The 13,268-nt window shown below is 34.1% G+C and overlaps 1 protein-coding gene across 1 annotated transcript in view; it reads right to left on the bottom strand.

Moving 5' to 3' along the window:
* Positions 1-13,268, bottom strand: part of prex2 (phosphatidylinositol-3,4,5-trisphosphate-dependent Rac exchange factor 2) — a 134,077-nt gene that overhangs the window by 98,781 nt on the left and 22,028 nt on the right. The window contains exons 4-8 of the mRNA XM_039666829.2: positions 12,169-12,273; positions 9,721-9,822; positions 7,849-8,010; positions 1,519-1,652; positions 1,315-1,418 (exon numbers count right to left, since the gene is read on the bottom strand). Coding sequence (XP_039522763.2) covers positions 1,315-1,418; positions 1,519-1,652; positions 7,849-8,010; positions 9,721-9,822; positions 12,169-12,273 — 607 coding nt within the window. The remainder of the gene's footprint in view (positions 1-1,314; positions 1,419-1,518; positions 1,653-7,848; positions 8,011-9,720; positions 9,823-12,168; positions 12,274-13,268) is intronic.

The raw sequence follows: 13,268 nt of genomic DNA, 5'->3' as shown, positions 1-13,268 counted from the left end.
TTACACGGAGCCATTGGGGAGAATGGGAAAACACCCACAAGCAAATGCGGCGCTGTTGGCTTTGTTTAGATTCTGTGGACTGAAACCCATCCATCTCCAGAGCAGCCAGATATTAGGTCAGCAAGGGAGAAAATCATTGCTTCTACAAATATAACTGATAATCAGGGCTTCTCCTTCGCCAAGACACACTCCACTCAAGAGTTCATCCAGTCACAGCTCCAAGAGCTTGTCATCCTGCCCAGAAAATGCCACTTTTCTAACCTTGAGCTGTTAAAGTAGTTAAACGCTTACCCCACACACTTTGAAACACAAATTAAAGCTATGTGGCTTGTTAGTTTCCATTTAGTTCCATTTAGTTAGTTTTCCATTTTTGTTCAGTCATTTTTAAAGAAATTGATGTATGTCATATGACTTTTTTGAGCTACTTTTATAGTGTTATTTTGTCACATTTGGGGCTTGATATTCACTTTCCCAATTCACTTTCCTTATATGGAAAAGAGCAGCCAGGACATTTTGCTAAAAACCTTTTTTGTGTTCTACGGTAGAAAAGTCATTATTGTAGTTATGTAAAACTAAAAATAACTACTGAATAATAACAAATATATATATATATATATATATATATATATATATTATATATAAATAATATATAAATATACACATATATATATTCAGATTATATATATATATATATATATATAAAGTATATAATATATTATATATATAAATAATATATTATATATATTATATAATATATATATATATATATATATATATATATATATATATATATATATATATATTCAGATTTATTCAGATTCCTAAGGCAACATTTCCCATTTTCATTCATTTTAACTTGTACTAAAATAACAAAAATTAAAACTGAAATATACAATATATATATATATATATATATATATATATATATATATATATATATACACACATACTAAACATACTGCATATTTAAATTAAACGCCAAAAACACAACACACTAATTAACTAAACCTTTAACTAAAATGAAAATGGAAAATATACAAATAAAACATCATTTAAAATAAGAACAATGAAATAACACTGAATTCGGAATGACATGAGAGTGAGTTACCAACATTCTTCAAAAAAATCTCAATAGTTTGTTACATTTGGAACAACTTAAGGGTTGAGTAAATGATGACAGAATTCATTTCTGAGTGAACTATTCCTTTTTAAGTAAACTATTCCTATAAACTATTCCTATGTATTAGTGATGCAATGACAGATAATGATGTACTGTAAGTGATTTAATTAGTTATTTGACAGAGTAAAACACACCTGTTCCATCATCCACATTCTCCACCTCCATGACCTCAGTGTTGATTCTGCCTCGGAACAGGTATCGAGGAGCCTCAGTGGCCGTCTTACTGTTTTTCAAACGCCTGTAACAGAGCGCAGCGCAGAACCATTACTTTGAGCTTCTCTGTTCTCTCATTAAAACCCAACACAGCTGGCAGCTGACAGGGGATGGTGAAAGCTCACCTGTTCTTCTTCTTACAGTACACTAGCAAGTTGTCAAAGAGGAAGAAGATGCGTTCCTGGATGTTCCCCGCAGAGATCTTCAGCAGAACTCCCTGTATGAGCATCTCTGTACAGCTGTCTGTGATGTTGGAGCCCTGAGTGAGGAAAACTTTGTCATTAAAAAAAAAAAAAAAAAAACTATTGTTTACAATTTTTTTTCCGTCAGAAATAGAATTTTGAAAGATTTTATTTCAATTAAATAAAATATTAAAAAAATTAATAATAATAATAATAATCAGCCCCGCTATCTGTGATGGTAGAGTCAGTATTATTTTAGTATCATTGATATACTATTATATTTTTTTGTAAATATTTTTAATTATTTTATTTTTACATTTCACTTTTATTTCAAAAGTTTAGGTCATTTTATTGTGCGTTTTTGTCATGTCACTTTGTTTTTGTCATTTAATTATGTTTTTGTTTTCTATTAGTTTTTTTTTTTTTAAATATGTATATATAGCTTTTATACATTTTTAGTTATTTAATTATTTCATTTCTGTTTCTGTCAAATCGATTAATCCCAATTATTTGCACCTGACATAAAAATTTGTTTATATAATGTTATGTTTTGTTTAATCTCTTTTCAGCTTTCTGTAATGTTGGAACCCTGAGTAAAGACATTACCGCATTCAAGTAAAAAAAAAATGTTTTTTTTATATATTTTTGGTATTATATTAGCAAAAAATAATTATGCTTCAAAACTATAGTAATGTCTATATATTCTTTAATTTCCTATAGCTGCCAGCTTTCCTTGAGTGTTATAGTTTCTCCCATTATTTCTGGTCCAACCCCTCCCTACTGTCTCAGTCCCACACTTTATCTAATTTCCCAGAGTGCTCCTGGCCAGTAGAGTCTCATGAACACTGCATCATCACTGCTTCACAGGACCTGCTGTGAAGGACACACATCTGTATGCGCGGGAGATCAGAAATAACCAACAATCGGCCACTTCTGGACACTACTGTGGAAACAGCACCCTCTCATCCCATCTCCACCCACAGCCTGTGAGAACAGACACACTCTTCCTCTCCCTCCAATTCCAGAACACATATTAATGCAGTGATGTATTTCACATTTAATAGGAGGTGGTGCAGTTCACGATTCCGAAGCAAATCATAGATTTCTTTGTGCGTGTGCGTCGCATCAAAAACTTTGTTTCCTAGATATGAAGTAACAGGAAGGCAAAAGGCCAGTAATGAAGCACAAAAGGCTAAAACAGATTTGGGAACTGATTCCAAGAGGTCACTGTGTACTTCATAAAAGCGGTTTTGGAAGAGTCACTGCACTCAGAACAGTGTGTACCACTAAATGGTGCACAGAAATTTCCCCATAATAGTCATTGCAATCCTCTGTGAAACTTATGGTGACAGCTCTGGCCACAAAGACCAAATGTATATAATTTCTCGCCTAGAAGAAGGGTGTGACTGCTCAGATATGTGTTGCAGACAGAAACAATCTTGCAAAAATTGCAGATCTTAAAACAAATTTCAGTTTCAAAACCCATGTCTGTCTTTTTAAAACATTCCACTATATTTCCCTCATAAAAATCTGACCGCCTGTTTTTCATTCTGCGGTATGTTTTTACAATGGTTGATGTGGACAGAGAAACCTGGCTAAGATCATTTCAACACGCACCCTGAATGCTAAAACAACATGGTCTTTGTTTTGCAAAATGTCTTCTTATAACACAACTACATATGCAAGGCTGTCGGGATCGAATGCAAAAGTCCACTTATTCGTTTAAAAGCAGTTGCGGTCATTACGGTTTAATCTCTAAACATGTGAGACTTGAACTTATTATAATTGCTTGCAAATACATAACGTGAGTCACTGAGCCGTCACGTATTCAAGAATTCATGGAGCAGATGGGTAAACAGACTCAAAAGGATGTAAGCATAAACACCGTCTTCTGTATCGCCATCTGCAAAATATGCTCAAAAATAGATCTAAAGCATGTTGTGAAGTGTTCATACCGTATCCCTGTGACACAGGAAGTTGTACGTGGGACAGTTTAACCGAACACTCAGCAAAGAGTCCTTTGTGGTTAACACACTGACCACAACCGTTGACTCAGTCTAGTGCCACCATGATAAAATGACTCACATCTACCGCAGCATCACGTCAACACAAAAAAGACATTAGCAACACCACACACACTCACAAAACCCAGACTTTTAGACTCTGTTGAAGTCTTAAAAGTAAATAGGGCGAATTCAGGTTGATTGAGACACTTTTCCCATAATCTCCTCGTGTCAATGGCATAAAGTGTCCATAAAACTTTAAATTACTAATTTTATCATTTCAAAAGAAAAAAAGAACATTTAATTCAGGTATTTGTATTGGCCATACATACCTTAATACTTGGTTTTAAAAAAAGATGCCATTACACAAATATTATAGTTTCTTTGTGTTGATGCTACAATAATTGCATTATTATTGCATTGCATTCTTTATATTTAATTTCTTTATAATATAATATAATATAATATAATATAATATAATATAATATAATATAATATAATATAATATAATATAATATAATATAATATAATATAATATAATATAATATAATATAATATAACATAATATAATATAATGTAATCAAAAAAATGGTTTCTAAGTAAAAAAAATATTCAAGTAAAAAAAAAATTGTTTTTTTTATATATTTTTGTTATAATATTAGCTAAAAAATAGTTATGCTTCAAAACTATCGAAATGTCAATATACTGTTTTCTTTATTTTCCTATAGCTGCCAGCTTTCCCTGAATGTTATAATTTCTCCCATAATTTCTGGTCCAACCCCTCCCTACTGTCTCAGTCCTACACTTTATCTAACTTCCCAGAGTGCTCCAATGGCATAAAGTGTCCCAAACAACCAGAATTCACCCCAAATAGAAAATAAGGGATTGTTCACCCAAAATATTAAAAAAAAATATATATACTGTATATATATATATATATATATATATATATATATATATATAAATTAAGCATAGAAATGAAAGTGAATGGTGCCCTGTCAAGCTCCAAAAATGACAAAGAAAACAAAGTACTGTAAAGTAGTCCATCCGACACTATTGGATATCTATAAGTCTGTTAAAATGCCGCAATTCTCAAATCTCATTCAAATATGTCACCAGGGGCACGTTTCAAGTTCAAAACAACGTTTTGCTAAGGTTTCCAAGTTGAACGTCATGTTTCATGGAAACGGTGTGCACCGGTGTGCGTTTTCTCTTGTTTGGTGGGTGTGTCAGAACTGCAATCCAATCAGCATGTATATAAAGTACGGGGTATTAAAGTGAACTCGCACAATGGGTTCAACGAAAGTCATTTACAAATGTGTTCAATGCAGCTTGCAACAACTGAGTATATTAGAAGATATGTTTGCTGTTTATATTATAAAAATATGGGATATTAACATAATATAAACAACATTGTTGTTTATATTTTTAGCTTCATTGCAAGTGTATGATTCATTTGGTATAGAAAATAATGGTAATTAAATGCTTTTCCTAAAAATGACAAAGAAAATAAAGGGTATTAAAACAAATAAAGTCAGTATGTGAGGCTAAATAGATGTGTTTTAATCTGAAATGTGCGCTTCCATTTCAGTTTCCACAAATCCCTTCACTCGATTGGGATGTTCTCTTGCGTTCTGGGCGGCAAGTGCAGTAACTGTAACATCGGGCATATTTTTTAGGTTTAAACACATATTTATACCGGCTTCATCAGGCTCCGAAAATTCTTACCAAAGAACATAAAGAATGGCCTTCTCAGCTGCCATAGTTGCAACTCTTGCGTCATCAGTTTAAAAAACGTTGTGCAACGTTTTGTCGGAGCTGAAGGCAGCCCAAGTTTGACATCCATGATGCCAAAAGTAAAAATGTCCATGTGTCTCATAACTGATCTCTACATGATACATTTGAATATGTGCATATGCAAAACAGACTAATAAGCAAAAATTCAAAAGTTTTGGGTCAGTTTTTTTAATTTTCTTTAAGAAATATCTCAGGTGTACCCAGGATACAGTACATATATCTGATCAAAAATAATTTAAAACAGTAATACTGAGAAATTTTATAACAATTAAAAATATTAACTGTTTTAATTATATTTAAAATTCAAGCTTTTCACATGATCCTTCAGAAATCATTCTAATATGCAGATTTGGTCCTCAAGAAACTTTACTTATTATCAATGATGAAAACAGTTGCGCTTCTAAATATTTTTGTAGAAACCCTAATACTTTTTTTTTCAGGACACTTTGATTAAAAAGTTCAAAAACCTTTTGTAACAGTGTCAAAATCTTAATTTTTAAGTCTGTCACATCAATTGTATGCATCCTTTCTGAACTAATTGTAGTGTATATTTAAATATAAATTAATAATATTAAATTTTTAATGTAAACATTCTGCTAAACTTCTCATTTTGTCTTCCACGGGAGAGAAAAGTAATACGGGTGTTTTCATTTTATCCCTGTAGTCATTCTATTGTCTGAATTAATTCATGTCCTCGTCAACTTGTACATCCTAATCAGTGTGAGTTTACCATGTTTGTGTCTTTTATTTCACCTTTTTCTATCTTTCTCCAAAAACACCAAGCTCCCCGTTCACTTAAAACCTCACTGGACGGGTCTGTTACATAAAGCCCAAGCACAGAACCCACACTGCACACACAATCACTGCTATTGTTACCCTTGGCCGGCAGCCGCATGCCCAGTCACACGTTATTAAGGGGGAAGTCTGGAGGATAAATGAGTTTCGAACTGCATTCGACGATACCTGCTGGTTATTTGATGGGTCACGTGTTGCATGCAAAATGATGTGATGGGGGGGTAGAACAAGTCCGCATGTTGGCTGTAGTTTGTGGTTATTGTGAAAGTATTTCAGCCATCTGAATATGTATAATGGCAGAGTTAATCTCGTGCCATGGTCAAGCGGCCGCTACCGTATAAAGTGGGTCTAATTAAAGGCATTGATGCAAAGAGACAGAGCTGGCATAGTCTAAAGAGCACTCATCTGAGCTAGTCGGTGGAGGGAGAGGTTTTACAGAGGCTGAAAGAAAAGACGAACAAAAGCATGAAGTTCAATTAGGACTTGAGATTTTAGGGTTTCAATCGTTTACATCAAAAGCACTGACAAGAATGGAGTTTTGGGGGTTAGTGATGGCGCCTCTCACTGGATCTTCTGACGTCAAACTAACTCAGTTGAAGGAGTTTACACTACTGTTTTAAAGTATACAGAGCAAATCAATGGGATTATAGAACATTTCAATGTCCATCAAGGGGAATTTGTAAATTTAAACCACATGTCTCCTCAACAAGCCAGAAGCTGTAAGGTATATTTCTTGTCTGAAACTCAAACCGTGCAGGATGTTACATGCTGAAACCTTACACTTTAGGGTTAAGGGTTTGTTCAAATCCCAAATTTTTCTTAGTAAGCACCAATAGAGTTCAAAGGAAGACCAAATGTCCAAATTACCATTACGTCTATGGAAAGATCCCATAAAACATGGAAACAACAGCGGCTCGTCAGGGGAGGCAAGGGAGACACAACTTGCCCAACATTTTGAGGAGAAAATGGCAGATAATAAAATTACTATAAATTTTATTAATTTTAACTATTAATTTTATGTCTCAGAACGTGTATTTTTTGTTTGTAATTTCACCACTGTGAGTGTAACTACCACTTCCCTGAATGTCCCGAATGAGGGGATAGAGAAAGCCTCCATTGGAAAAAAAAATAAAAAAGAAAAGCCAATCACTATAGAGTATTTAATTTTCAGCGATTAGGAGTGTTGAGAAAAGTAACATGGCAGAGGAGGCTAGCCTCCCTTGGTATATCAATCAATCATCGACGAGACGTAAATAATGAGAAATTAGTTTAGACTGCTACGGCTGATGTAACTATGGAGATTAGAGATATTGAATATTTGATCAAACAAAAAATTACTAAACTACCATTCAAACAACACTACAAATAAAAATGGAGGAAGACCCCATCCCAAAGTTGGATATAGGCTACAGCAATCAGCTTCACTAAACGCCAGAAAGCGCTCTATTAACAAGTACATCAAGTAATAAGCTATATAACTAGGTGTGTGAACTTATATTTGTATTATCTTGATGTGTGTGTCATTTTCCATAAATGTTCTAAGTGAGACAAAAAAAAAACATTTTAAAGTAGTTAAAAAAATCCGACCACTAAAATTTTCTGTGACTCCTTCATTTTAAAACCCACCAGCCGACCACTGCGTGACTGTGTGTGAGTGTGAGTGTGAGTGTGTGTGTACCTCCCAGCCCTCAATATGAGACTGCCACTCTTCCAGCACCTCCAGTTTCTCCATCTGCCTTTTGGCCTCATTGATACTGGAACAAACGGCCTTCATCACCTGCAGCGACTCTTGCACCATCAAGTAGTCATTGTGTTTCTTTGGGGTTCTTTTCAGCAACTCCTAAACATCCACAGAAAACACAAACATTAAGCATTACATAAAATTTAAAGTAGTATAATTACAACAAAACACAACCATATCATGGAACATTATGAAGTGAACTTAACTTTGAGACAAAGCTTTACACTGATGGAATTATCAAAGCTAGTGCTCATGTTTTCTGAAGAATTCTGGCTAAAATTGTGTTTGTGTAGTATGTTTAATAATGTTGCTACTGCAAGACAGGATCTGCTGGGGAAGATGCTAATCTCTAAACCAAGTCTAAACACAAGGGTTCTGCCTCATCAGTTTAATTCTGTCGCTCACATTCACATGTCTAAGATATCGAAGTAACCACAGATGCCAATCGCTGGTATTTAGCGAGAGGGGCCGGGTTGACTCTGACTGTGAGAATCTTAGTGAAGAAATTATGCTAGAAATTACGGTCTTATTATGTGAACTAGCGCTTGTGGGTGTTTACAGTAAACCATTTAAATGTCAGTGTTTTGGGTTCAAAAACAGCTATGAAACATTAGCAATGAGCCTGGCAATAGATGAAACTCAGAGTCTAAATAATGGCTTTTAAAATTGTTGTTGATTTTCCATGAAATTGCACAATACAATTTGTAACACTCCGACATGTGCCATTATTATGCTTTTTCGGATATACCCATTAATGAATGCAGTGTGTTAATACAGCTCTTTGTGATTGTAAAGGTTCTGCAAAGTTTTATAAAAAGATTTATTGTCTGTCTATGGTGACCGGTGTTCATAGTATATCCCTATGAACTGCATGAAATTAGTCGTCAGTAATTCCAGTCCTACTTCCTGGACAAACTTATTTAGATTTGTAACTAATTTGCATAATGCCAGCCTATGGTCTTCACAGACTGATCTCATAAAATGGCGTATATATGGCACGCCAATTCATTTTTTTTTATTTTTGGCGTACTATCAACACGCATAATCGCTTTTCAGTGTGTTTATAAACGCCACTGACTTAACGTTACATTACTGTATAAATATATGACCTACCCCAACCCCGTCCCTAAATCTACCCGTCACTGGGGTTAATAGGATTTATGAGTCTTCCCCTACCATCCTAGGAAAAAAAATATCGCTCCCCAGATGTAGATCTACATTTTGCTTCGTTTCGCACAGACATTTAACGGCGTGTACATACACGCGGAATCACTCGGACATTTAACGGCATAGACATAAATGTATACACGCGGTTACACGTGGATAGCTCAAAACGCGTATAGATAACACAACACTTGACTTGAAAGTGGCGTGTATGTTTACACAAAAGTCATGTTGGGTCTTCATTGGCTATAGTCAACATGAAGTCAAGAAGACACTTGCTGCGTCCCAATTCGCATACTATCCGTCCTAAACAGTATTCGAAAATGGAATTACTACATCCCAAATCGTAGTAAGTTGAAATGAGTGTTTGAAAGATACCCAGATGAATCTGCGACATTTTTTTTTTTTCCAGGATGGACACTTATTTAAAACTGTAATTACTTCTAAAATAAATAAAAAAATCTTTGGAGACTTTTGGGATATTGTAAGTACACAACTGCAGGAAAAATATAACACTGTGCAAGTGATTTTTGGATATTTTATTACAAAATCTTACATATTATACCTTTAATTACTGATTATTTAATGCAAAATGATGAGGTCATGTTACAGTATGGTGTACTAGCGTACATAATTTGTACTCACTCTCAGGAGTAATGGGTATTTACAGATCCTCTGGATGGGTGCAACCAGGTAGCCCTCCAATGCAACCTCTGTGTTCTTCCTGCCGCCCAACAACATGCAGTTCTTAAGAGACAAAAAAGCAAAAGAAGTCAGAAAATAAAAGAAAATCCTCTGTGCAGTCTTTACTAACACTCTAAACTTGAACTTGAGTCTCAGAGGGATGATAGAACGGCACGTTTCCCTCAAGGTCACGGCTATAAAACTGCCATTAAATCAAATTCAATTACGACCGTATAGCTACCACAGCACGAGTTCAAAGACTTAGGAAGCAGTAAATCTAAGAGCGCTCACGGTCCCACCATATATATTACCAACAATATCCTTTACTGCTGAGGTCATCAGTTTATATTTTCTGTTTTTTATCTTAACAGCTTCATTTATGTTATTTTTTCAACATAGAAAACAACCATTTAGAGAATAAAGAACGTTAAATATAATTTAGTTACCTTAATAAAAATGATCCATGTTTACAGTAACAGAAGCCTATAAAGGCCTATCTATTGTACTGGAATAAATGTTAAAATAAAATATACACACGTTTTTACGTTTATTTCTTAAAAAAATCCACAAGATGTAACAAATAGCAAAGCTTCAAAGATTGTCTTTTAATGTATGTATTTTAGTGTTATAGAGGGTCAGTGGTTTCTTGCATTACATTACAAAGAGAGTTGAAGGACAGTGCTGTCAGCTCGGCCAGAGGATATTAATTGTCAGACTCTCCAAGGAGCTCCCATGTATCGCAGGAGGTCATAAGATATAGTATTACACACACATGCCACTGGCCCCTCAGTGTTAGATCTGACCTTGACCCGGTCCTGACCAGTACAAAGACCATTAATGAGCTCACCGTCCTGGGACAGCCATAGGAATGTGTCCAACAAAACCATGATTTTTTTTATCATGCAAATGAAGAAAGGTTTGACAGTGGTTAGGATCATGAGCATTTCTAGTGTGAATGTGTTTGTGTGTGAAAGAGAGAGACTTCTAAACAGGGTTTGCAGACTTGGCAAGCACAGTTATCAACACTCAGGATCAAAAAATTAAACAGTGGTTGTAAAATAAAATTAAATAATATTTTAAACATTCTAAATCAAGTACTGAAAAATAGAGAAATATGGCAACACATTCATACATATTTTGTTACAGAGCCGGCTGCAGAAACAAACCAATGGACGGGCATTTAATATTGTAGGGGGGGCCTAATTATGACATCCAATACATTTTTCTATAGGACAAAAACCAACTATTACGCCGATTTCAAGTACCAGGCGTAATTTGCGGGTGGGATATGTCCCCACCGTCGATATTGTAACCACCACTTTTGAAACATTCCGGCACGAATGTACCAATACAAATAAACAAAACATCTTCAGTTAATAGCAGAGCTAGTTTTTTAAATAAGAGACGATCTAGCGCTGAAATGTGTTTTTAAAATCAACTGTTCAAATTAATGCTCGTTGCCGCTGGCGCGGATAGGCTAATGTGTTTTTTTTTCTGGCTTGCGCACAGTCTTCACTCGGACACGCAATCCGTTGTGGAGAGACTCTATTCATTACTGTGAAATTAAAACACAAAATGTTCTGAAGATGTTTTGTCTGTGCCTGATATACAACCACTGATAAACATAATCAGTTTTGATGGAAAAAAAAATGTTATTAGAACGGATTAGAACCCAGAATCTCTGGCACGCTTGGCAAAAGTTCTACCCCTGGACCATTATTTACATTCACATTTAATACAAATATAAACGCGTAATTGAACGACCACATAAACCTAAATCAATAACTATTTAAATCGATTAAAGGATATTGTAATGTTATTGTACATATCTGTTTTATGATTTAGCATTGTGTCAGGGCTGGTGCAACTTAAGAAGAGTAATAAAAATAACTGGCCCACTCATGTTCTTAATACAGCTGAAGTCGACATTTTTGGGAGTGGAATCTCCGCATGAGTTATTCAATACATTATTTTTATTTTTAAAATAAATTTCTTTTTAAAATTTATTAATTGCAAATTGCATGGAGAGGGGGGCACAGGCGCTCGGTAGGCGGGCCCGGCCCCCTAAGGCCCGCCCATAGCGCCGGGTATGTTTTGTTAACACTTTATTTCAATGGTTAACTTTAGACATCCGACCAACTATGTCAACTAAATGTCATTAGAGTATTAGTAATGAATTATACTGCCTACTTAATATCTGCTAACACTTTATTTTGATGCTCCCCAAACAAACATTCCATATTATTCTAAAATACTTTTATCTGAATCCTAAAAGTCCACTACAGTCTACTAATATTCTAATGAGAGTTAGTTGACAGGTTACTTATAGTTAGAATAATGTCTAAAGTGGACCATCAAAATAAAGTGTTATTGCATTTAGGCTAATATATATATAAACAAGTGTCTTACCAGAAGAAGTGTGCGTACTGTCCTGATCTTATTGAGCTCCAGAAGAAGCCTCTGGGCTTTCTCGTGGTTCCCACAGTACTCGTCGTAAATCTGAAACCTTCCTCTCTGAGGAGATACACAGACACAAAAACACACAAACTAAGAGCTTATTCTGAGATTTCACTCCTCAAGTCCTTCAGAAATCCAGCGTCTCTGAGGTTTTGCCTAGGGCCAGATGGAAGACTGAGGGATCGAATACTAGCGCAACAAATATGTCTCCATCCCAAAACCACAAAACATCATCTCACTCAAACAAATACCCTGCAGTGATCTTCCTACTATAAACCTATAAATACAACTTTTTTAACTCAAATATGCAAGTTATTCTCAATGACACAGGAAGGGCAAAGGTGAAGTTATACTTTTGTTGTTCATAAAAAAGTTATATCTATTTATATATATATATATGAATCGCATCTAAAATAAAAGTTTGTGTTTACATAATATATGTGGGTGCACTGTGTATAATTATTTTATATATAAATACACACACATGCTTGTATATTTAAGAAAAAAATATAAAATATTTATATTTACATATCATATTATATCATATAAATTATATATAAATCTATACAGTATATACATGAAAATATTTCTTAACAGTGCACACAGTGCACCCACATATATTATGTAAACACAAACTTTTATTTTGGATGTGATTATTCACGATTAATCGTTTGACAGCCCTAATATATATATATATATATATATAAGTGTGTATATACTGTCTGTATCTACTATATGATATTAATACACTATATATATATATATATATATATATATATATATATATATATATGTGTGTGTGTGTGTCTGTGTGTGTGTGTGTATAAATAGCGTATTTATATCATATAGTAGATAAACTGAAACTTTTGAAACTTTTATACTTTTACTATATATTTATATGTCTTATTATATATCATATATTTCTTATTATTATCTTATTAGATGTTTATATATATATATATATATATATATAAGATTTTAATATATTTGTGAAGGGGTTTCTTATGCTAGGCTTCTATTGTCTTAATCAAATTATTATTATTTTTTTAGGA

The sequence above is a fragment of the Pimephales promelas genome, chromosome 22 (assembly GCF_988280905.1).
Source record: "Pimephales promelas chromosome 22, fPimPro1.hap1.1, whole genome shotgun sequence".
Classification (NCBI taxonomy): domain Eukaryota; kingdom Metazoa; phylum Chordata; class Actinopteri; order Cypriniformes; family Leuciscidae; genus Pimephales; species Pimephales promelas.
Note: the sequence above shows the minus strand (reverse complement) of the source record. Positions and strands in the feature narration are given on the sequence as shown.